Consider the following 24,074-nt stretch of genomic DNA (forward strand, 5'->3'; position numbering starts at 1 on the left):
CGCTGCCATCTAATCCTTTCTTTTTAAAATGTAAAATTTATTTTTATCAAAGTAGCACATGCACGTAGCCTAGAAAGTAAATAGTTGTGGGAGGTTCCTCACACAGTAAACAAAGGCCCAAAGCACCCTTTTCTGTCTCCCTCCTTCCTTGGCCTCCAGCACCACGCCCAGAGACAAGCCTTCTCCCCGGTGCCCTGGGGTTTACCTGCAGGCTTACCTGTCAGGATCGCACCTGTCAATTCCAGACATTATCCATCGACTGCCTGCTTTGGAACATGGGAATTTCTATTCCGACCACACACACACACACACACCACCCGCTTTCATTCTCCCATGAAATTGTTTAGCAATCTTAATTTTATTACTATGCAGCGATTCCATTATTACAATGATGCAACTATTTTTACAACCAAGCCATAAAGTGCACTGTGATATTTCTGTGCAAGTTCTTATAATATTTATCTTGGGGTTAATGTAAACATTTTTTCCATATACCTTTAATTTTTTCCCTAAGCATTCAAGAGCACTAAAGAAGTTCTGCTCTAGGTATATGGGCATTTTACATCTTTAAGGTCCGTTTGTTTTTCTTGGAGACATCTCTCCGGGGGCTCTCTGATCTCATGCTGCACTGGACCTGAAGGACTGCTGCATGGCCGCATAGCTACAGAGGTGGGAAGGTGGACAGCTCTCTGTAGGTGCATAGGTGCATAGCTGTGTCAGGGTGTGTGTGCATGGCTGTGCAGGTGCATACGTGCACAGGTGTACAATAGCAGAGCCATTGGCCTCGGCCTTCCTCCCCAGCATCTAATTTACTTCTCCTCTCAGGTGTGCTGGGTCTCGGGTCTCCTGGATGCTACGTCTTCTTTTTCACTGAGACATATCCCCTCATTTTAGAAATGCGTCTTCCAGAGGGTTTCAAAGAAAAATGCATAAGGAAACAAACTTTTCGATGCTCAGTGTACCTAAAAGTGCCTTGATTCTCTCTGCACATCATCGGTAGTTTGGAAGAGAATCCCTTTTTCTGCATGCTCAGGAAGTTGGTGCCATGTCTGCTTGGGGGCTGGGCAGGTGGGCACTCACCGGTGACGAGGCCTTAGTGCAGTTTACCTTGAATGTCTGATTATAAGTGAGTTTTCTTGCTGCTGCTGTTGTTACTTTTCTGAAATGTTTGCTGATATTTTATTCACACTTTACCCATTTTTTGATTTGATTGTTGGCCTTTGACATTTTTGTTTGTAGGGACCCTTTATACATTAAAGAACTCAGCTCTTTTTAAAAGGGTAGGAATGCAAATATTTTCCCACAAGGACTTGAGGAGCTGGACGACGATTTGAGAGCACGTTCTAAGATTAAAAAGGCACACCCAGAACTTTCACATATAGTGTTTACCCAGCAGGCAGATTCACACATGTGAAAAATGACTTAGAAACAAGGATATTCATTGCAGGATTGTTTGTGCGCAGCAAGACTGCAGGCACCAAAACGCGCATCGGGGAGAGCTAGTGACGTCGGTCGTGGTTTACTTACTGTGTGTTGGTAAGCAGCCCTATGAAGGAGGAGGGACTTCTCAGTGAGCTGATGAGAAAAGCCCTCTCTGCTACATTTGTAAGTTAAGAAATAAGTTGCAGAACAGGATGAGCTGTAATTACTGTGTTAGAATTAAAAAAAAAAAACCCTACCTATGTGATCAGTTTACACATAGGGCAGTTCTAGAAGGGTATCCTCAAAACTGACAGGACTCGGGAGCCGGCGAGCAGGAGTAGAACAGACGCGCTTTTCCCCTCTGTGACAGCTCTATTGCCGTACAGTTTACATGCTATGAACTTCACCGGCATTGAGTGTGCAGTCCAATGAACTTCAGTGGCTGGCACCAGTATCAGCACCAGCTAGTCTGAGAACATTCCCATCATTCTAGAAGCTTCGCGTCCACTCGCTGTTATTTCCCTTCCCCACTCCCAGGTCTAGGCGACCGCTACATCGACTTTGGTCTGTATTTGCCCTTTCCTGGCATGTTGTATAAACTTTGATACCTCTTGGATTTCTCCACTTTGAACTTAAGTGACCTATTCAAAATACCTATCAAAAAAACTACCTACTCGATCTTATTACCATGCCCTCCTCTCATAAGAAGAAACCGCGCGTGCAGAAGTTAAACAAAGAAAGTCTTCAGAGCTATCAGCTGCCGAGAGGAGGTGGGGCTCGGAAGCCAGAGCCTCGTGAACACATCCTACTTCCTATTTTTACTGCACCAATATCGGACCTCGTTTTGGCTTCCCATACACTGAAATTCAGCATTAATCTTCGCTCGCCTAAGTGTACATCTCTGTGAAAGGTCAAACCATTTATTTCGCATGCAGAAAGGAAAGAACAAGCCATTATGCTCAAAAAGATGTGTGTGTGAAAATAATACTGTACAGGCACTTCCATTTTTATTGCCTTATTTTGTTAGGAATCCATAAACACTAATATAATCTTGTCATACATTACAAAGGTTGGCCATCTGCTAATGTTGAGATTAATAATCTAGCCCATAGTTAACTCATAAAAATGATACAGTGTAGATTTGGATGGGGATTTGGAAATTTATCTATGACATTTTCTCAGATTTATACCAATAGATACCAGTCAGTCTAATTACTGTGGTGCCATGTTTAACCTTTGTGAAAATCTCTATATAGATTTATTTATATGAATATTGTTGGCTGTTAAAAATCCAAGAGCCCAATTTGTGACCACTTCCTCTTCGAGGGGATAATAACAACTAATAAAAATAATAAGGATGATGATAGAGCTCTTTATGTACTGAGGAGGTGCTTTACACACACAGCGAAGCATTTAGACCTCACAAATATCTAGAATGAAGGCCCAGTTTTGAATCCCACTTTCATTTTCAGTAAGGGAACCTTTTTTTCTTGGAGAGGTTAATGAACGGGCTAATGCCACACAGTTACGAAAGGAAACAGCTCAAACCTGAGCCCAGTCTTTGATGAACATGCCTTTGCGATGTACTTCGCTGCGTTAGTCTCATTCCTGACTCTGGCCTGTGCTTTTGTTTTATTCCTTATTTCACTTTATTTCATCTTCTACTTTATGCGTCTTCACTTGTAAATAACATTAACTTTTTTCTAGGAAGTGAGGGGTTGGAATAAGCGAGCATATTGACTATTTGTGGTGTTGCACTGTATTTGGAGGGAAAAAACAAAGAGCAATGTGTTTTTGTGAGTACTATAGTTCCTTCTGCCCCGCGGACAGACTTATCCCTCACCGAACAGTTTGCCTTTGCCCAGATGAAGTGCGAGCCAATCAATCAGTATTGATTGAGTCAATGTGGGGAATACCAAGAATTATGCTAGAGTTCCTGCCCTCTGGGGGCTTACATATGTAAGTGTTGAGTGAGAATACATGCACAAAACCACGAATATGTGAAAAGTGACTATCAATGGTCCTCTCTGTATCGTTAAGTCACTGCTGAAGGCAAAGGGAAGGCATTGTAAGAAATAGATTTTTTTTTTTTTTGTAGAATTGGCAGTCTCTGAGGCAAATTAAGAATTTAAAAATTTTAAGTGCTTTGAAGAGTTGTATAACACAGTATTTGGACAAGAAGCTCTTTAAGGTCTGGCCAACCGAGAGCAATGTAATTGAATGACTGATACAGAAACTACCATTGAGCACAGTGAAGTTCCAACTAGCACAGGGTGAAGAGGTCAGCGTGAGGCGGGGAGAAGGGAAACCCAAGCGGGCATGGGGACCAAGTGGGGAGATACAGGGAATATTTCTCCTTTCTCAGAATTAGACGCGCATTTGCGTGCCGTGTGTCCTCGGATGAGAGGCCAAGCAGGCTCCACTGGGCAAGTTTCCCAAAGCGGCTGCCTGTCCATGCGTTACAGGAATCTGTCCCAAATGCTGCAACCCTTACAACGGACACCGTGAGCCCGAAACGAGTTGCGTCTGTCTGGTCCATCCCTGTGTAAGCGGAGGCAGACCCGTGGGCACCCCACCCCGAACGGCGGGTCCCACCTTTGGAGCCTCTTCTTCCCCGCCCGGGGACGCGGGGCCCACCTGCGCTCTCTCCCAAAAAGGCTCTAGCGACAGTCCCTTCAGGTGTCCCCCCAACCGTGCTCCAGGGAGGCGGGACCACGTCCCCCCCCCCCCCCCCCCCCCCCCGGCGCGGAGACCGTGTGTCCGCAGGGAGCGCCCACGGGCTCTCCCTGGGTGGAGTCCGGGACCGAGAGGTCCGGAGTCTGCGGACGGGGAGGGTCGGCCCGGACCACGCGGCGCGGGAGGAGCCGGGCTACGGAGGAGGCGTTTCTGGGCCGGGCGGGGGCGGCCCCGCGGGGACACAGCCCGGCCGGGCGGGGGACGCTGACCGCCCCGCCATCCCCACCGCCCGCCCGCCCGCAGGTGCCGCCCGGCCCTCCCCGCCCCGCCCCCGCGCGCGGCGCTTCGGCTCTTTCCGCCGCTCGGCCCGCGCGCCCCGCTCCCTCGGCCATTTCCGTAGCGCCCCGGCCGCCATTTTGTCGCCGCTCGTGTGTTCTGGCTGGTGCGCGGCTCGGTCCCCGGGACGAGGCTTTGTCCGGTTCGGCAATGGACGGGTAGGTGACGGGCCGGCTCGGGGGGCTGGGAGGGGGTCGCCCCGCGGTCCGGCCGGGTCCGGTCCGGGGACGACCCTGGCGGCCGCTTGCGGGCCCGGCGGCGGTCCCAGCCGCCCCCTCGCACACACCCCCCATCGCCCGGGCCGCTCGGGGGGACGCACGGGCCGGGCCGGGGACCGGGGAGCGGCGGCCCCGGGGGCCGGGCCGGGCGGCACCGAGCGCCTCGCCGGCCCTGGCCCTCGAGCCACCTCAGCCGGTAACCTGGACGACGGACCGGGGACCGCGCTGGGCCGGGGGAGGCCGGGGGCCGGGCAGGCCCAGGCCCCGCGTCCGGTGTTCCCCGCGGCCTCGCCGGCCCCACGGCCCGGCCCGGGTTGCGGGAGGCGGGAGCTCCGCGGAAGCGAGCGGGGCCGCGGGGCGGGGGAGGGGCGGCGGTGTCACCTCCTTTGTTGTCGCCGGAGTCCGGCTGGGGGCGGCGGCGGAAGGCCGTTAGGTGGGCCCGGGACTCGCGGGGCCGGCTCCGGGGCCCGGAGTGAGCCCTGCTGTCCCGGGCGTGTGCGCGCGGCCCCGTCACGCGGGCTCGGCGACACGGGAGCACGCCCGCAGCGCGGGGCCGGCTCCGGAGCCACTTCTGACCGGTTTCCGGGCAAACGAAAACGGCCCGGGGACGACTGGGGCCGCGGGCGGCCGGTCCCCCCGCCCCTCCCCCAGGCGCGTGGAAGTCAACCGCCGGGCCGCGCGGCCTCCGGCCGGGTGGGGGCGGAGAGCCGCGGCCCCTGACAAAGCGCCTTTGTCGGCCCCTCGGAGGGCGCCGTGAGACCCCGAGCGCGGCGCGCGGGGCCGTGCTGATCCCGCGATAACTAAGTGCGGAGCGGGTGGAAGTGCGGGAGCGCCGCCCGGCCTGGCTCCCCAGGACAGCCCGCGGCGATGGGCCCGCCGCGCAGGGAGGACGAGAGGAACGAGGGGCTGAACCCGCTTTTCTTTTCTCTTCCCAGAATCGTCACAGAGGTCGCAGTTGGCGTCAAGGTAGGAAACGACCATGGAATTTGTCGGCCCGATTAACGGACGCTGTCACTTAGTTTTTGAAAACTAATGCAACTCACAAAACCCCGCCGGCGAGGGTGTCCGTTTTGAAGTGGGAGCGTGTAGTGTGTGAGCGGAGCACACGCCGCCCGACGCCCGCACCCAGGTGACACGCAGGAGTTGTCTGCGGCGTTGGGGCCCCGAAAGTGCCTCCCTGAGCGGCTTCTGGGAGCAGAGGAAGCGAGGCCCCGCCGTGCTCCAGGGGGACTGGCGTGTGCCCAGTGCCTGCCCGACCCACGGGGTTTGCCACCTGGCATTTGCCGGGTACAGTGCGCACCTTGTTTTGTCCAAATTTGTGAGGGAAAAACAAGGACTCGCGGTGCACGCCGCACGATGGTTGCACACTGTCGGGGGAATAGCACTGCACAAGCGCAGTGTGCGGTGCGGCTGCCTGGGTTCCCCACTCCGCCTGGCGTGGCCTGAGATGCCGTGGGCGAGGAGCCGGGTCCGAGGTCCTTTGGAGGCCGAGGGAGGGGCAGAGGAAGGCGACCCCCACCGGCGCTGGGCCCTTTCCTCTCGCAGAACAGGACCCTCGCCGGCTTTCACGCCCCGCTCGGCGGTGTTCTGTCGCAGGCATCCCGCCTGTGTGTGCTGTCCCGGCTTGAACACAGAGTGCAGGCGGGAGGCTCGGGGAGCTGGACACTCGAGTCCAGGGCGGCGCGGGTGGACTCGGCCTGCTGCGGGGCTCAGACACTTGGTGGCTGCAGTGATGTCGTCCCCTGGGAGCACCGACTCTGCGCTTAGTGCAGTGACGCTTTTCCTAGAGTTTTTAAGTTTCTTCTCTAACAGTGCGGGGTCTTCGGGGTACTTTCGGAGGTACTTTATGTTTTCTTAGTTTATGTCTTCTGCCTTACAGTGAGCTGAACGCTTGTCCGTGCTTTTAATGTGTAGGCTTTCCCGTTAAGTTCGCGTTCTGCAGGTTGGGGGTGAAGTAATAAGCTGCTTGGGGGGGAGGCATGTCCCTCGGCAGTGATACTCTCTGAGTTGAGACAGCAGGAGATTCGAAGCGGGGAAGAGCTTGGGAGTGCACGATGTGGACCCTGTGGTCGCGGGCCAGACTGCCCCTTGGGAGTGAATCCGGTGAGAGGACACGTGACCCGAGCTGAGCTGCCCGCTGCCCACGGGTGAGGGGGAGGAGACCCGCAGGGAGGAGCCAGAGTGCAGGGAGGCGCCCGGTGGGTGTCCTCGAAGGTTCATCGGTTACACCAGTTTTCTGTATTAGCAGTTTGAGGGGAAAACATTAGAAAATGGTATAAAAATAATTACCAATTTTTTGGTCATTGTTCATATAAAAGTGTGAATAATTAAGGTTATGTTGATTTTCTAGGATAGCGGTTAAGAACTTGTGCTTTGGCATCAGACCTCTGTATGAGTACTTAAGCTTTCATGAATTTTTAAAAAATAAAATGCACTTGGTTAAAACAAGTTCACAGTGCAGAGTATTTCACTGATTCCCAGTCCTGTTTCTTAGGTGCAGGTAATCATGTTAAAGTCTTCCTGGTGCGTTTTCCCTGAAATTACGAGTTTCAGAGCTACCCCACACAAACACCCTTGTTCATGTGCGCGGATGGATTCTGGCTGTGTGTGGCCTACCACTCGCCTCGCCTTTAAAAAACAGTTGTACTGAGATACGTGGTGTAAACTGCACGTATTTGAAGCTCACACGTATTAACATATGTGTACACCCGTGCACCCATTGCTGAGATCACGGTCAGGAGCATCCATCACCTCCCGAGGTACCGTTTTGCCTTGTGTAGCATCTCCCACTTGCCTTTCTCTCCTGAAGCAACTGCTGATCTGCGTGCTCTCACGGCAGATTGGTTGGCAGTTTTGGGAATTCTAAATACATGGAGTTGTACATGGGTACCCTTTTTTTGGTGTGGTTTATTCCACTCAGCATGATTTTCGGGTTCCCCTGGGTTGTGTAGCAGTGCGGCATGGTGTGGGCTGGGCCCGCAGCAGTGTGTGCATTCGTCCAGCCCTCAGTGGGTGTTGGGGACGTGTGCAGCGTGGGGCCATTGTAAGGAAAGCCACTGTGAACTTATTCGTGCGGGTCTGTGGGAGCCTTTGCTGTCACTGCTCTTGGGGACCTGCCTGGGACTGTCCAGGAGAGGCCTCTAACTTTTTGAGAAACTGCAGACTGCTCTCCAGAGGGGTTGTACCTTGTCACATCACCACCCACAGTGTGTGCGGTTTCCAGCCCTTCCCGTCCTCCCCAGGGCCTGTCACGGTTCACCGTCTGTCCATCACAGACTTGCTTGCGGGTGCTCTTGAAGGGGCGGTCTCCATGCAGCTGGCCGTCAGAGCTCGGCTCTAGAAGACCGGGACCTTTGCTTGCATGCTGTGTGTGGTGGTGTGGTCCCCATTGCCAGACGCTCGGTGTTTTAGCGTGTGCACGTGTGGGTGATGCTTTTCCCAAGGATGTTTCCTGTGACAGCTTTTCCTTCACCTGGTTTGTGCCCAGCATAGTCTCTGCTCAGTAAACATCTATCCATCATTGTTCTTGAAGGATATCCACAAAGACGTGTACCTTCCAGTTTACTTACAGTTCAAATACTAGAAATACAGTATTAAAATTTAACGGAAGTTGCAATACTGATGTTGGATGAGAATGTTTTTCAGTGGAGGTCTTGTCAAGTTACGAGTGGGTGATTGGCATTAACAGACCAGGGTTTAGCCTCTATAACATTGAATAGGTAACCTGAGTTTCAGGTTTACTGGGTTGGCCAAAACGTCCATTAGTTTTTCCATAAAATGAAAGACACATTTTTCATTTTCATGAATAACTTTCTTGATTTGGATACTTTGAGTGTGTCAGCAATCTCCTGCTTGCGGCTTCTAGTGGGTAGAGGCCAAGGGTGCAGCAAAACATCCTCCGATGCGTGAGACAGCCCCGCAGCACGGAATTGGCTGAAATGTCAGTAGTGCCAAAGAACTCTGCAAACCACTTTTCACACATTTGCTCAGTTATAGCACCTTCTCCATACACTGCACAAATCTTTTATTTTTTTAAATTTTTTTAAATTTTTTTTGTGTCTTTACCTTTCTTGAAATAGTAAAGCACAGTATGCTGGAAATGCTGTGTATTTTCTTCCATCTTCAATATTAAAATGGCTGTGCAAAAATTCTCCAGTTTTGGTAAGGTTTTTTTTTTAATGCATGCTGATAATACAGTTGTCACAATACAACCTAACAAAATTGTTTCAAATGAAGTTAAAGACAACTAAGCAGTACTAGAGCCATCCTACGGAAAAAACCAAACAAACTTTTTGGCCAACACAATACAAATTTTTGTTTTATTTTACTTATTTTTAGAGAGAGGGGAAGGGAGGGAGAAAGAGGAGAGAAACATCAATGTGTGGTTGCCTCTCATGCTCCCTACTGGGGACCTGGCCCACAACCCAGGCATGTGCCCTGAATGGGAGTCACACCAGCGACCCTTTGGTTCACAGGCCCACACTCAATCCACTGCCAATACAGATTTTTAAATGAGCCTAATAGGACCTACCTCAAAAGTTATTTTAAAGATAAAATAGTCCGTAAAATATTCTGCATGGAATGGCACATAAGTTCTCAGTGATGATGGTGGTCATTGTTACAGTTGTTTACTCTGTACATCTGATTTAGAAGGAGCGCTTCAATGCAAGTCAAATATGATAAATTTTTAAGAGAGCCTGGATTCCAGGTTAAAAATAGTCGGCACTAAAGGGAGAATTAGTGAACTAAAAAATAAAAATTACTCAGAATTTAGCATAGATCAATAAAGAGATGAAAACAGAAAGGTTAAAAGATGTGGAAGAAGGGAAGATGGATTCTAACAAATATCTAATTAGAGTTCCAGAAAGAAAAATTAAAGGTTGTAGAGACACAAACTTTGAAAAAGCTAAAGACTGATAATTTTCCACAATTGATGAGTTACACGAATTGTTAGGTTTAGGAGGCACAGGAAGTCTAGACAGGTTACAGTAGAAAAGCAGAACACCAAAGACACAGAGAAGATCTCTAACGCGGCCAGAGGAAGACTGAGTTCCCCGAGAGGGAGTAAGAACAGGAAAGGCAGAGTGCTGCGGTAGCAGCATGGACATCCAGAGGGTGGTGGAGAGGGCGGAGTCTGCACAGTGCGGAGCAAAAATAACCATCCACCTGTTACCACGTACTCAGCTAAGTTACCCTGAAGGAGAAGAGCAAAATAATGGCATTTTCAGATGCCACTCACCCCCCTTCCTCCACCCCCCACTGAGGACATTTATAGCAGATCCACTATAGGAAGTTCAGAGGTTGTGCCCCAGGAAGAAGGGCAGCAACTGGGGAGAGGAGGCTGGGCCTGAGGGAGGGGAAGGGAGGGTCAGTGGGGAACCAGGAGGCCTGAACGTCCTGTGGTTCCCAAACGTGTAAGGAAATGCAGCGGTGGGTCAACTGTCATGGCCTGTGGGTGGGCAGAGGGACTGGAGCCCCGGGGCGTGCTGTGCTGAGCCGTCCCCTCTGGCAGCCACTGCGCACTCACCGGTACTACCTCCCAGGGCGGTGGCGAGCCCTGGGCCTGGGGCTGCTCTAAACTGAGCTCTAGCTGGGAAGTAGCATGGACTTCTGGGAGCTGGCATTAGAAATCTAACTTCTGGTTTCATTACATTTTGAAATGATCGTATTTGGGTTAAATAAAATATATTTTTTGTATCACCATTCCTTTTTAACTTAATAGTGTGGCCACTATGTGTAAGATGCACGTGTTGCTTGCATTACGTTTCCTTTGGACAGTGCCATTCTGGAGGGTAGAATTTTTTAAGTCCAAAGTGAGTCAAAAATTTACATTTTAAAATTGTAAGGATGAGCACAGTAGAAACAGGGATAGAGTGCATACCTTCTAAGCTAACTGAGGGTGGGGTGATTAAAATTGAACTGGTGCAGTCCGGAAGTCAGGGAAGAACACCACCAGAGTGAACAGGACACACGGTGAGTGCAGTTGGCTGGTTTCAGAGGTGCTCTCTGGAGCGCTCCTCTGACCGTCTGCAGGTAGGGGGCCGGGGGCCCCCAACCCCAACTGCCTCCCAGAGGCCCGTGTGGAAGTAACATCACCCCACCCGGTGGTGATTGGGGGGCGCACACACGTGCAGTGCCTAACACCCTGCCTCTGCCTCCTCCCCACCTCCCACCCCAGGTGGGCACTCCGCTGGATCGGGTGCTTGCTTTTCCTGTGAGATTATCTGTACTTGCACCGCATGGATTCGTACATGTACGTGTTTACCGTGAGCAGTGTGCGGATCTGTTTTACAGGGTTAAACGGTACACATGGGCTGCCCTGCTGGGTGTCTTCCGTAATTTGCTCTTTTGGTTCAGTAATTGTTTGTTAACCTAGGTTTATATGTAGCTCTGTTCGATCATTTTCCTTGCCATAAATGGCATGACTCTACCCGTACCCTGCTGACAAGTGCAAGTTGTGGCTCGTTTTTTTCGCTGTCACGGTGGCAGTGAGCATTCTTGTGCCTCTTCCAGTGTCTCTGGAGGCAGAGTCGCTGGGCCCTGGGTTGTGTCTGTCTTCAGGCGGATCTCCCCGAGTGCTGTGCCAGTTGATGCTCCAGCAGCAGGGTGGGAACCCCTGTTCCGCGTGTCCTCTGTGGCAGTTGGCCTGCCACACCCCTCAGTGGTGCACGCACGTCGGATGTGCGTGGTGTCTCGCTTTCATTTGAACTCCCTGAGTATCAGTGCTGTATTTTCTCAGTTGTTTGTTCCCATTTCTTCTCTGCTAACTGCGTGTTCAGAGGGTCTGTCCATTTTCTTGTGAATGCAGTTTTGCCTCTTTCTTACTGATTCCTGGGGGAGCTTATACACTGTGGGTGCTGACTTTGTTAGTTACACAGTGCGTGCTGCATATAATGCCTTGCTCCCTGTGGCTTTTTTACATTGATGAATAGAAGTTGGAAATTTTAATATCACATTTATGTTTCAGTTTTAAGAAACACTTCTTTAACTGACGGTTTACAGTCTTGTGGATTTGATTTTGAAAGTTTTAAATTGTGGTTTTCGCATTTGGGGCCTCAGTCTGTTTGGAACTTGCGTTTTCTGTAGTGTGCGGTAAAACTTCAATGGCGTCTCCCTGTTGCCAACAAATTCAGCACCAGGCCGTTTGAGAGGTTTGCGCGTCTCCGTGGGTCTGCAGTGTCAGCGCCAGATTCCCACGTGTGCGTGGGACTCTGTCTGGGCTGCCGCTCTGTGTTGGGTGCCTGTCCCTGTCCAAGCACCCCGCGCTTTCGCTTAGTGTGGCCTCACAGGGAGCCTTGGCACCGAGACGGGGCGGGAGTGCCACAGCTTTGTCATCTGCATCCTCTGCCATGTGCTGCATGTGGTTTAGGGTCACTTGGCTGAGTTCTTGCAGACTTTCTGGATTTTGATGTGCAGTTGCACTAAAAGTCTGACTTAATTGGGGGAACGTTATAGTTGCATTGTGAATAAAATAATACAGCAGTACTTGAGTTCAAAGACATGAAACTATAACATTTCTTTGAAAAAATTTCCCCCTTCCCCTTGACATTTTCTCTAATTGTAGGAAAAAAATGCTTAATGCAGAAAACTAAATGATTTGGACAAAAAGAAAAATAAGTCACCAGTAATGTTATCATAGCTACTCAGCATTGTATGTGTTGATTTTCCCTTACACATACTTTCCCTTGTACACATGTGAGAGTTGGAAAGAGGGATACTTCTTTGACAAATGGTTCAATTTCTTCCAAAGTCACTGGTTCACTTAGTTCTTTAGTCCCTTCCTAAGAATTATGTTTTATTAGTTTCAGAAATAATGTAGCATTTTAGACTTTTTTATTACTAATATTGAATATTTGAATTTTTTAATTTCTCTTTTCAAAGACCTTATTTTGCGTGTCTTTTTGAAGAAGCAAACTACTTTTGTTTTATAATTCACTGATTTCTCTTTTTACCTTTTTTCTGCCCATGCTGGATATATCTTAGTACTTTCTGTCCACTTTAAATTATATCCTGAATTTGTTTATTTTCTTGTTTAAGTATGCATTCAAGATTTAAGAAAGATCAATTGATACCTTTGGCAATGAGTTTTAACTGTTGGAGTTCTCTTTTCCCTTTTTTGAGATATAATTGACTTATAATGTTAATTTCAGGTATACAGCGATTTAAGTATATATGTTAATCATGTATATATACACATATATGTATATGATTAACAAAAAGTTTAGTTAACATCCATCACCATGTGGCTTTTGAATTTTATGAAAATGATACACTCATATAGTTTTTTGTGACTTGTTTTAATTCAGTAATATTTTAAATAATTAGTCATGTTTTTTGTATATAGTTGTATAACACTCATTGCTATGTCGTATTGTGTAAAAATATCCTGATTTATCTCTCTTCCTGTTGGTGGATCTTGGATTGTTTAAAGTTTTTGACTTTAAGAATAATGCTGCTCTGAACATTTTTGTGCTTATTTCTTGGTGTGTGTATGCAAGCACTTTAGAGATATTTCCCAAGGACTTATGTTAAACTTTACAAGGCGGTACTGGATTATTTCCCAGCATACTTGAATTTATTGTCTGACCGACAGTGCAGACCAGCAGTGCGTCCTCACCAGCACTCAGTGAAGTGTAAAAGTTCTACCGTCTCGCCGATCTGGCGTGCAGTGTCTTCTCCTTCCCTAATTATTGATGAAGTGTTACATCTTTTCCCCTCCAACATAGTTATGGCGATTAGTGTTTCTCCTTTTGTGAAATTCTATGAAATACCTATTTGTATCTCTGCCTAATAAAAATGTGAATTAAACTGATTTTGTAGTTTTTTTATGTAATGCAGTTACTGACTGTTACTTGTGTAGCTAATATCTTCTAGTTTGTAGCTTGTTTGTCGCTTTTTAATGCTGTCTTTAATGAATAAAAGTCATTAGTTTTTACGTACAGAGTTCTCATACAGCCCCAGGCCCCTTTCGCCACCCTAGTTAAAGCGATGCGCCCCTTTCCTTTGCCTGCCCGCCTCAGCTTTCCTTGTTTCCTGGGCGTCTTTGTGGCGACTGTGGGAACCGGTGCCTTTTCATGTCGCTAATTCCCTGTCTGTTGGCGGGACAGTTGTCTTCCGTAGCAATTTTGTGGCCACTTTGTGGAAGTTATCAGCCCTTTTTTTATGGTTGGTTTTCTTGTGTTTTGCTTTTAAAAGTTCTTATATATTTAGATCATAAAGATACTTTCTTTTAAAATTTTTTCAAGTTTTGTTTTTTGCATGTCTGTAGTCCGTGAGAAAATCATCATTTTTTGTTTGTGTATTAGGTGGGGATCCTGTTTTATTTCATTGAATTTTTGCTGTTAGAGAAAACCAATGAAATTAAAGTTTGCTGTGCTACCTTTTTTTTTTTTTTTTTTAACTCTACATGTATATATATTTTAGGATAAAGGCTAAGTAAGCTAGCTACTGTCCCAAAGTGCAGAGTGTAGAGCCACGGGAAGACTCGACGTTTCGTTCTCGTGAGCATGAGGGCCTGCTGTGGAAGGAAGGGGTGGGGCAGCTCCATGGGGGCTTCGCTACGCCCTGTGCTTCGCCTTTGTCTGGGGTCTGGTGGTATGCGGCCAACATCTCACCTGAAGCTTGTCTGTTCTGTTGTCTTGTTTACAAAACTGAACCCTGGTTAATGGGTCCTCCTTGGCATATTGCCGTGTTTTTGCTGCTGGCGTTCACTGGCGCCTGCACAGCTGCTCAGGGCTGTGGGGCACCCTGGCCTCCCAGGAGTGCACGCTTTCCTCAGCCGTGGGACCCCTGTGTCCTCGCCCCGTGTCTTTTCTGTCCTGGTCCCTCTGTCTTCTCCAGGGGAGGACTGGTAGCTCTTTGGCGGCTCTGTCCGCAGTCCTGGCTGGGCTCCACAGCGGCGCCCCCTGGTCTAGCACCTGTGAGTGTGCAGGGCTCATCCCTGGCAAACAGAATATTTAATAACCCAGAGAAGGAAAATGAGTTTCTGTCACTGGAATGTGTGCCAAATGTTATTTAAGTTGTACTTTTTGTGTGTGTCCTTTATTGAAGGAACACTTCTCTGAGTGACATGGCAAGTAGGTGGCGTCTCCCACACGAGCACTGTCCTGCTTGCTTGGGTGGGTGCCGGTCCCCACACAGCAGGAGAAGAGAATGTCTGTGGTCAGGTTTCGTCGAGACGGCGGTGCCCATCTTAGCACTTAATTTCTCTTCTTCATTGAATCTAAGAGCAGTGGACATTTATCTTTGATGAATTAAATTAAAAATACACACTTAGTAGAGACTGTGATTCCAACTTTAAGTGCCACTAATTTAATTTGTGACAGCAGCCACTGCTGCAGAACAGCCATCAATCTCTGTACCACTGAGTCGTTTTCGTTTTGCGCCTGTCTCCCGTCTCAGGCCAGGCGGCTGCGACATTTCGGACCAGATCGTTCCGCGGTCGACATGGACGCATCAGTGTCACCGGTGCTGCAGAGTCCCGTCTTCTGGACACAATGCCGCTCAGCCTTGTACTAACAAGTCAGACATAACTGCTTTTTCATAAAAGCAATATCATTTATAAAAAACACATTCAGCAATTTTTAGGGAAAATGTCTCAGAATTGTAAATAACTTGGTATTCTTGCGATTCAGTTATGAAGGCTGTTAAACTTACTCTTTGAGCAGCAGGTATGAAATCATTTGAGGGAGAAAAAAAGACCACAGATACAAAATTCGCAAAAGACCTAGTGAAACTCTGCCCTCCCTGCAGACTGCGCGCCAGGCAGCAGGAAGAGGCCGCTCCGTGTGCGGCATGTCCGACTGCCGGGACCCCAGGCTCCCCACCCCCTCTCCGGGGCTGTCAGGAAGCACTGAGCAAGCCCCTCCAGACGTCTGGGGTCGGGGAAGTCTGAGTGTTTTGAGAATGAAGGCAGTTGCTGGCAGCCAGCACCCGCTCACTCACTTGGTCAGCAGGCATGGGTGGAACCCGTGTGCCGGTGGCACTCGGGGGTGTTCCCGTGAGTACCGTTGGTGTGAGCCAGGCGCTCCGCCTGCAGGTGTGCAGCCGTACCTCGTGTGAGTGCGTGTCCTTACTGTGCCTCGAGGAGACCGAGCTGCTTACAAAGTAAAGTTTGGTGGCAACCCCGCGTAGCACTGGTCTTCCCGTGCCACTTTCTCAGCCACATTGCCCACTGGGTGCCTCTTTCAGACTTGTCCGTGGTCAGAATTGCTTGTCGTGGTGATCTGTGGTTGGTGATTTTCGATGTTACTTTGTGTTTTGGGGTGCCGCGAATGGCACCCCTATAAGGTGGCTGTCTCAATCGGGAGATGTTGCATGTTCTGACTGCTCCGCCACCAGCTGCTCCCCCATTGCTCTCCCTCTTCTAGGGCTCCCTGGTCCCCGACATAGGACAGCGATGAAATTGGATGAGTCAGCCTTACGGTTGCCTCTAAGTGCTCACGTGAGAGAACGAGGTGGTTGATGTGGCCAACGTCACTGTCTTAGTTTAAGAAGTGGCCGCAGCCGCCCCAGCCTTCAGCAGCCACCCGTTGACTGCCCTGCTGATTGGGACTTGTCATGTGGCAGCTCGTTGAAGGCTCAGGTGATAGCATTTTTTAGCAGTAAAGTATTTGTTTAAAGATTTTATTTATTTATGTTTAGAGAGAGGGGAAGGGAAGGAGAAAGAGTGGGGGAGAAACATCAGTGTGTGGTTGCCTCTCACACGCCCCCAGTTGGGGACCCGGCCTGCAACCCAGGCATGTGCCCTGACTGGGAATCGAACCAACGACCCTTCAGTTCTCAGGCCAGCGCTCAGTCCACTGAGTCACAGCAGCCAGGGCTGCAATAAAGTATTTTTTTATTAAGATATGTACACTGTATTATTAGTCATAATGCTATTGCACACTTAATAGACTGCAGTGTAGTATAGACAAAACTTTTATTTGCACTGGGAAACAAAAAAACTTGTATGATGCACTTTATTACCATACTACTCTATTACGGTGGTCTAGAATGGGAACCCACAATGTCCCTGAGGATGCCCGTGTTACCACGTTAATCCCCAGGACCATGTGGGAGGTGTTACCCCCTACGTTACAAACGAGGAAGCTGAGGCTTAGAGTGGCCAAGTAACTTACCAGTCACACAGTTGGTGGAGGCTGCACTGCAGGGCCCTTTTTCTTAATTTGCTTAATGCCGTACTTGTCACAAAAAACCAAGAAAACTAGGTTAATCCATTACGTCAATAGGCCAAAAATGAAGATTCGCATGATCGTATCACTAGAAGGAGAAAAACCATTCGACAGAATCCTACGCCCCTCTATGATGAAACTCTCTGTAAACTAGGAATAGAGGGAATTTCCCCAGCTCGGTAAAGAGCACCAAAAACTACCACTGCCATCGTCAGTGCTGGGAACTCAGCGCCTTTTCACTAAGATCAGGCGCACCGCAAGCACGTCCCTCTCCGCTCCCTGCCACTCTCCTGCGTCCTCCTGGAAGTGTTTGCCAGTGTAGTGATGGGTGTGCACACTGGACGGGAAGGTGTAAAACTGTCGTTTACAGATGCCGAGAGGCTGTAAACACTCGGAAGTGATAGAAAACCCCTGGAACTGGTGAGCGTGTGCCGCACGGTGGCAGGACACAAGGTTAGGACACGAAGGTCACTTGCTGTCCTTTACACCAATGGTGAACACGTTCAGCTTGAAATTGAAAACGAAGTGCCACTTACACCAGGCCACAGCATCGAAACGCTGAGGTGTAAACCTTAACAACGTGTGTTCAAGGCACAGAGAGGAGAACTGCAGGACCCCGAAGCATGAAACATGGGGTCTGATGCGCGGGTGGGCACTCCGCGTTCACGGACAGGAAGGCTCAGCACTGCCAGCAGGCCAGTTCTTCCCAGCTGGCTGTCTGGAATCCGCGAGTCCCCAAACACAATTCCAGCCAGGTATCGTGTGGCTGCCGACAAAGGGGCTCTAACATTCCTGTGGAGGCGAGAGACCCAGGACGGTCAGCACGGTATCGAAGGAGGAGGACAAAGCTGGAAGATTGGTGCCTCCCCACTTGTGTGAAGCTGCAGTAATCAAAACCCTGTCATCGCGGTGAAAGAACAGGCACCGGTGAGTCAGAACAGGACAGCGAGCCCAGAACAGAGCCCCCATCGACAGCTCGTCTTCGGAGACGGAGCCAGGCAGCACAGCAGAGCAGAGACGGTGTCCCTCACCCACTGGTGCTGGAGCACCTGGACGTCCACACGCACCAGAGGGAATCCGGACGGACGTTGCACCATCACAAAACTTACTCCAACCGTATCGCAGACCTAAGTGTGAAATGCAGCTGGAAACCGCTTAGAAGGATAGGAGACAGTGTGAACAACCTTGGACATGATGACGCTCTTTAAATACCAAACATCCAATCCGTGAAAGAAATAATTGAGAAGTTGGATTAAAGTCAACACGTTCTTCCATGTGAAAGACAGTGTCAAGAAAATTAGAAGACAAGCCAGACTGGGACATATCTGAAATATACAAAGAACTCTTTGAAAGTCAAGAAAACAACTGCTTTTAAAAAGTGGGCCAAAGGCCTTAACAGACACCTCACCAGAGAAGATACGCAGATGGCGAATGAGCGTACGTGAGGATTTTCCTCACTACGTGTCATCAGGGAAAGGCACATTAGAACAACGATGTGACCCCACTGCACGAGCTCTCAGCAGCCACAGCCCAGGACAGCGGCAGCCGGAGCAGCTGGCCAGGCGGCAGAGCCGCAGGAGCTCTCCGACTTCCCCAGCGGGAGTAGAAAGTGGCGCAGCAGCCACTCTGCAGGCTGTGTGGGCAGTTCTTACAAAACGGAACGAACTCTGGCATCTAGTGGCTCCTTGGTATCGACTCAGAGGTGTTGAGAACTTAAATACATGTGGAATCTGCACGGGGATGTTATAGCAGCTTTGTTCACAATTGCCCAAAACTTGGGAGGGATCAAGGTGGCCTTCAGCGAGTGGAGGATAGATACACTGGTGTGTCCAGACAGTGAAGTGTTTTTCAGCATTAAAACCAAATGAGCCATCAGGCCGTGAAAAGGCACGGGGGACCTCGAGTGCGTTTTACTCAGTGAAAGAAGCCGGTTGGAGAAGGCTGTGGGGTATACGGTTGCAGCTGTAGGACATTCTGGAAAAGGCAAAGCTGGAAGACAATGAGAAGGTCAGGGTCACCGGGGTTGGGGGTGTGGGAACAGCACAGATTTCGGGGGAAAGACGCTGTGAAAGGTGATGGTGGTGTGTGTGGTCGTGTGTGTGCTCGGACCACTGAGTGCACGGCAGGAGCGAGCCCTTGTGGGGCCTGTGGACTTGGGGTGACTGTGACGCATCAGTGCAGGCTCGCGTTCACAATGAACGCACCACTCCAGTGGGGGAGTGATAGCGGGGGAGGCCGTGCATGTGTGGGGGTGAGGGGCTCATGGGAAATCTCTTCTTCCAATTTTATTGTGAGCCTAAAAGTGCTCTAAAAATACAGGGAACTAGTGAGCACTGTTGTTGACAGTGAAGCTACACTGTCTCTTAGAGGTTCTCCAAGTTCAGATGCATCAGAAAGAAGCACTTGGAGGGCTGCTGACCCTCTGGGTCTGCTCTCAGCCTACCTTCAGCGTGTCTGGGGTGTGTCTGAGGGCGTGGACTGCTTGCACGGTCCCACCAGTGTCTCCTCCAGTCCCCGCCCGTCCTGTCAGACTGCTTTGCGCAGACTCTCCCTGCACCTGGGCGGCAGGCCAGACACTATGAGGGCACCGGTGTTACCTGGGCGTGACAGGATGTTTCCCCTTCTGTCGTGCCTGCGCTTCTGTCTGTGAGCATTGCGTGAGTGGAAGCGTGTCAAACAGTTCGGGAGGCAACTGTTTGTTTACCATTTTGATATTTGTCATAACTTATGAGTTTGAACACAAATTAGCATAACGTTTGCAGTTAATTTCTATTGCTTGGGACTTTCTGAAATGCTTTGATAAAATACCTTCATACTTTTTTCATTTTAATGGTTGCATTCAACTTTGTACTTGTGGTTTAAATCAGCTCGTGTTGATTTAGTGGTTTTAAATATTAATACCCAGGTATGTAAATATATACCTCCTTAAAATAGGCAAAACATTTGATTTAGCTATTTTAGTAATCTCACATTTTTTTGTAAATACACACATTTTTGAAATAGCTAAAACAACATTGGCTTGTTTGAACAACTGTGCATTTCTGAGAACATAGGAACTTATAACCTTTTCTGTAAAGGATTTGAAGACGTGGTTCAGTCTCCGCTTACATAGGCAGAAAGCCGCTGCATCTTCTGTAGATTTTACTTCTTTTGCTTTCAGTCTTCTGTCCACAGAAGTGCCCCCTGAATGCCTGCAGTGACGGCGAGGGGGGCGGGCTGTGCGGGTCCCCAGCACGGAGCCCTCTTCGGCCGGCACACCGCGTGCCGTGCGTGTGGACAGGCCCAGCTTGCCGTGGCCGTAGATGCAGTATAAAAGCTGATGTGGGTTTCCCGAGCTGCTGACTATGGAACCCTGTCATTTTCCCTATTTATTGTCTTTGGACTGGGCGAACGGGGAAAAGAAACTGCTGGCCTTGTGGGAAAGAGTGTGTGGGCCACGCTGGAGTCAAGTTTGTACTTAGGGATTATAGTGTTTCACTGTTCTCAGTAGAGTAACACCTGACACTTTGTCAGCGCCTGTATGAAAATTTACCAATGAGTGACAGATGTTCGGATTACCATTGTTGAACTTAAAGATGTCTCCTGTTGGTTTTTGTTTTTATAGAGAGGATCTGACGAACTGCTCTCAGGTAGTGTTCTCAGTAGTCCCAACTCTAATATGAGCGGCATGGTGGTGACAGGTAAGTCCGACTCTCTCTAACCGTCTGTCCTTGTTTGTCGTTGTGTGGGGCAGGGGCGAAAGCTGAGGTCCAGGCTGTTTTAACAGAACAGCCTCCAGTTTCAGTGCCTGTTGTTGGCGTGTTTTAAAGGAGCTCTGACTAGAGCACGCACGTGTCGAGGGAGAAATGTGAAGATGGTGACTTGTGGCAGGTGACTTCCTGCTTACACACGACAAAAGCATGATATTTTTCCTTTCACGTTACAGATTCCCCCTCTCACCCTTTTGATGTTTTTGTTTTTAGCTTTTGTGTTTTTTGTATGATAAAGTCCTTTTAATTCTCTACTTCAAAAAACCGAAAGCCCAAACTGTAAATAAAACCCAAAATTTCAACTATGTAGTTGTCTGTATTCTATGCTTTCAGTCTGTCTTCTTTGCTGTAACAGTATTTTACTTCTTTGAATTAATTTTTTTATGTTATCTACTTGGAAATTTAAGATGATTTATTTAATCTTCATAGTTAGGGACTTTTTAAAAGATTGTGTATGTTTGAAAGAATGTTGTTGGTTATTATAGCTGTAAACAAACATAGACTAGTTTTTAAACCTTAATTTTATGGCTGACAGACCAAAATTTTAATCTGGTGGTGATGATGATTGATTTAGTTTGCCTTGTAACCCTGCATTTTACATTTTTTTACTGAAAACCAAAGTTCCTTTTTTTCTACACATCTTTCCCGAATTACTTGCTTGAGGATTCAGTGGGCTGGGCAGAGAAAAGGACTGAAAAGCTGGAGGTTCGGAGACATCCCGGGGCCACTGCTCGGTCTGCGCGCACTGCTTCACGCCGCGCAGGGGCGCAGCGCTTTTAGAGGCCGGGAGGCCCTCCGTCAGCAAAAGAACACCTTGAGCCCTCACTGCAGGGCTCTGGGCCTGCGCCCCGCTGTCTCTGCGGTCGGCCTGTCCGTGAACCAGGCCCGCATGCCGCGTGTGTCCCTGGTGGGTCAGGCCAGTCACAGTGAGGATGAAGTGCTCACTAAGTGTAGTCCTGGGGGCCTGAGGCTGAGTTTGCGCCTGTGGTGTACGTTTTCAGGTATACGTAGGAGGTTCCCCGTGGTAGGCCGTAGATGAGGACGTGAAGTAATTCTCAGTAAATTTCAAATGGTTGAAAGCTCGTGTACTATCTAATTGTAGTAGAATTTAATAGCAATCAAAAACAGTAAGAAATCTAGGGAATTACCCAATATTTAAAAATTGAACTATGCAACTGTGAACAACACATGAATCAAAGAAGATATAAGGGCATATTTCTGACTGAATTAAAATGAAAATCAAAATATCAAAATTCATTGGGTGCAGCCCAGGAAGTGCATGGGGGAAAAATAGGTCTATACGTATAATAGGTAACCTATCTACCTATATTAGAAAATGCCCATATTAGAAAAAAGAAAGGTTTGACTACTAAGAAAAGACATGAAACATACATTACCAATATTGGGAATGAAAGTGGAGGTATCACCACAGACCCCACACAGCGTAGCCGGAAAGCGAGGCAGTGGCATCAGCGTGGTAATGCCAGTAACCTGAACAAATGGGGTGGAGTAGACAGACGCCCTTACAGATCTAATTTGCCAGAACTGACATAACCCGGCATTCCGTGTAGAGACAGGCTGGCTCTGTGTCTGTTATAAAAATGGAAGTTTAATAAATGTTTCCACAGAGGCATAGGTAGTTTCACTGTTGAGTTTTTATGAAATTTCAAAGTAAGAAATAATCACCATCTTGAATATACTTTTTTTAGAAAATGGAGGAGGGGATACTATACCCCCTAACTAACTTGAGAAGCCCCTATAGTTGACAGTACCTGACAGTTAGGAAATCAGGATCTCATGCTAATGGTTTTCATTAACATAAATGCAGACCTCCCTAATGAAGGTGAACAAATCACATAGAGCATTCTAGAAAAGGCACTCTGTGATGACCAGCTAAGGCGTTGCCCCAGGATTGTAAGCGTTAGTATTCAGGAAGGAGCTACGCATCACGATAATAGACTAAAGGGTGGGAAATGGGTAACAACACATCTGTTCATGGTGGGAACCGCAGAAAACCAGCGAGAGAGCGGTACACCGGGTAGTGAGGCCCACCTCGCGCCTCCCGCAGACCCACTCTGAGTGCCCAAGTGCTGCCAGCTGGGTGTTCTTTCGGTAGTGAAGGGAATGGAGTAAGGATGTTTGTTTTCACTTTTCTTTAGCTTTTTGCTCATATTAAGGGGAGAAAAATAAAACGCATAAAGATCAGAAGGGAAGAAGAAAAACTGTCTTTGTGGCCAACATAGTTTTTAAAATAGGAACCTGAAGAGATTTATAGAATGGGAGAACTAGTAAGTGAGTTTAGAACAGTTACAGGGTGCAAGTCAATGTACAAAGCAGGAATTTTCCTGATGTTACAGCAGATTATTGGAAAATGAAGTTTAAATATCCATTTACAGAAATACCACAATATCAAGCAATAAATTTAAAAAATGTGTGCACAATGTCTCAATAATTTGAAGACACTGCAGTGAAAAATTAAGGACAAATAAATAGATAAACATGTTCATAAACAGAAGGCTCAGTATGCTAAGGTTGTCATTTTTCTCCAGATTGGTATGGAACTGAGTCTGTATCAGTAAGTCAAGCCAAATAGGCTTTTGAATTGAAATCAATGATTTGATTCTAAAATGTATGTGGACATAAAAAAAAACCTAGAAAAACTACAACCAATCTGAAATCAGTGCCTTGGTCACGAAATGGGAAAGAGAAGTCTTTTTGACAAGCGTATTAGAACAGTTCAATACACATACGAAAAAAATAAGAAACTCAAGCCTTCTACACACTGCACACAAAAAAGGATGAATTATATACCTAAACTTAGAAACTAAACGTATAAAGCTATTAAAAAGAAATCATAGATTTCCAACCTTGGAGTAAATGAAGATTTCTTTAGAGAAGACACACAAAAAACCCCCCACTAACTGTTTATAGATTGTCTAAATGAAAAATTTCTCATCAGAAGACATTGGTAAGACAGTGAGAAAGCAGGGCACAGGCTGGGGGACGATACTCCTCGGGTGTCGCACACGTGTCTGATGAAGGACTTGTGCTCCCAGTGGGTAAAAAAGTCTTCCACATCAGTAAGAGCGAACAGCCTGATTCTTAAAAACAGACAGTGTAAGGTGTATGGCTGGCTCGTCAGCACATGAGAAGACACGCTAGCCTTCAGGGAAACACAGGTCACAGCCATGGTGAGAGGCTACTTCAGACCTGCTGGAGTCGAGCTAGAACCGAACCGTGACCACCCCGCTGTCAGCGAGGATATGGAGCAGCTGCCGCTGTTGCCTGCTGCTGGAGAGCAGCGATGGGAGTGGGCCCCGCAGACGCGGAGGGGAGCCCGAGAGGCTGGGCAGGCACCAAAGGGTACCTCTCGTGTGGCTCTGTCCCTGAAGTTAAAGAGCGGGTGGTTTCTGGTGTGGAAACCCAAACCGCGGTTGCCGGTGGGTGCGGGGCATTAACAGAAAAGGAGGACAGTGGGGATCTCGGGGGGAGGGGGGGTG

At 48.5% G+C, this 24,074-nt stretch overlaps 1 protein-coding gene across 4 annotated transcripts in view; it reads left to right on the forward strand.

Annotated features, from left to right (window-relative positions):
* Positions 1–4,471: 4,471 nt before the first annotated feature.
* The window catches only part of PTBP2 (polypyrimidine tract binding protein 2), a 51,857-nt gene continuing 32,254 nt past the window's right edge, over positions 4,472–24,074 (forward strand). For all 4 annotated transcript variants that reach the window (XM_053914660.1, XM_053914661.1, XM_053914662.1 and 1 more), the window contains exons 1-3: positions 4,472–4,592; positions 5,588–5,618; positions 20,430–20,505. In XM_053914660.1, coding sequence (XP_053770635.1) covers positions 4,585–4,592; positions 5,588–5,618; positions 20,430–20,505 — 115 coding nt within the window. In that variant the 5' untranslated portion in view covers positions 4,472–4,584. The remainder of the gene's footprint in view (positions 4,593–5,587; positions 5,619–20,429; positions 20,506–24,074) is intronic.

This window comes from Desmodus rotundus, chromosome 12, assembly GCF_022682495.2.
Source record: "Desmodus rotundus isolate HL8 chromosome 12, HLdesRot8A.1, whole genome shotgun sequence".
Classification (NCBI taxonomy): Eukaryota; Metazoa; Chordata; class Mammalia; order Chiroptera; family Phyllostomidae; genus Desmodus; species Desmodus rotundus.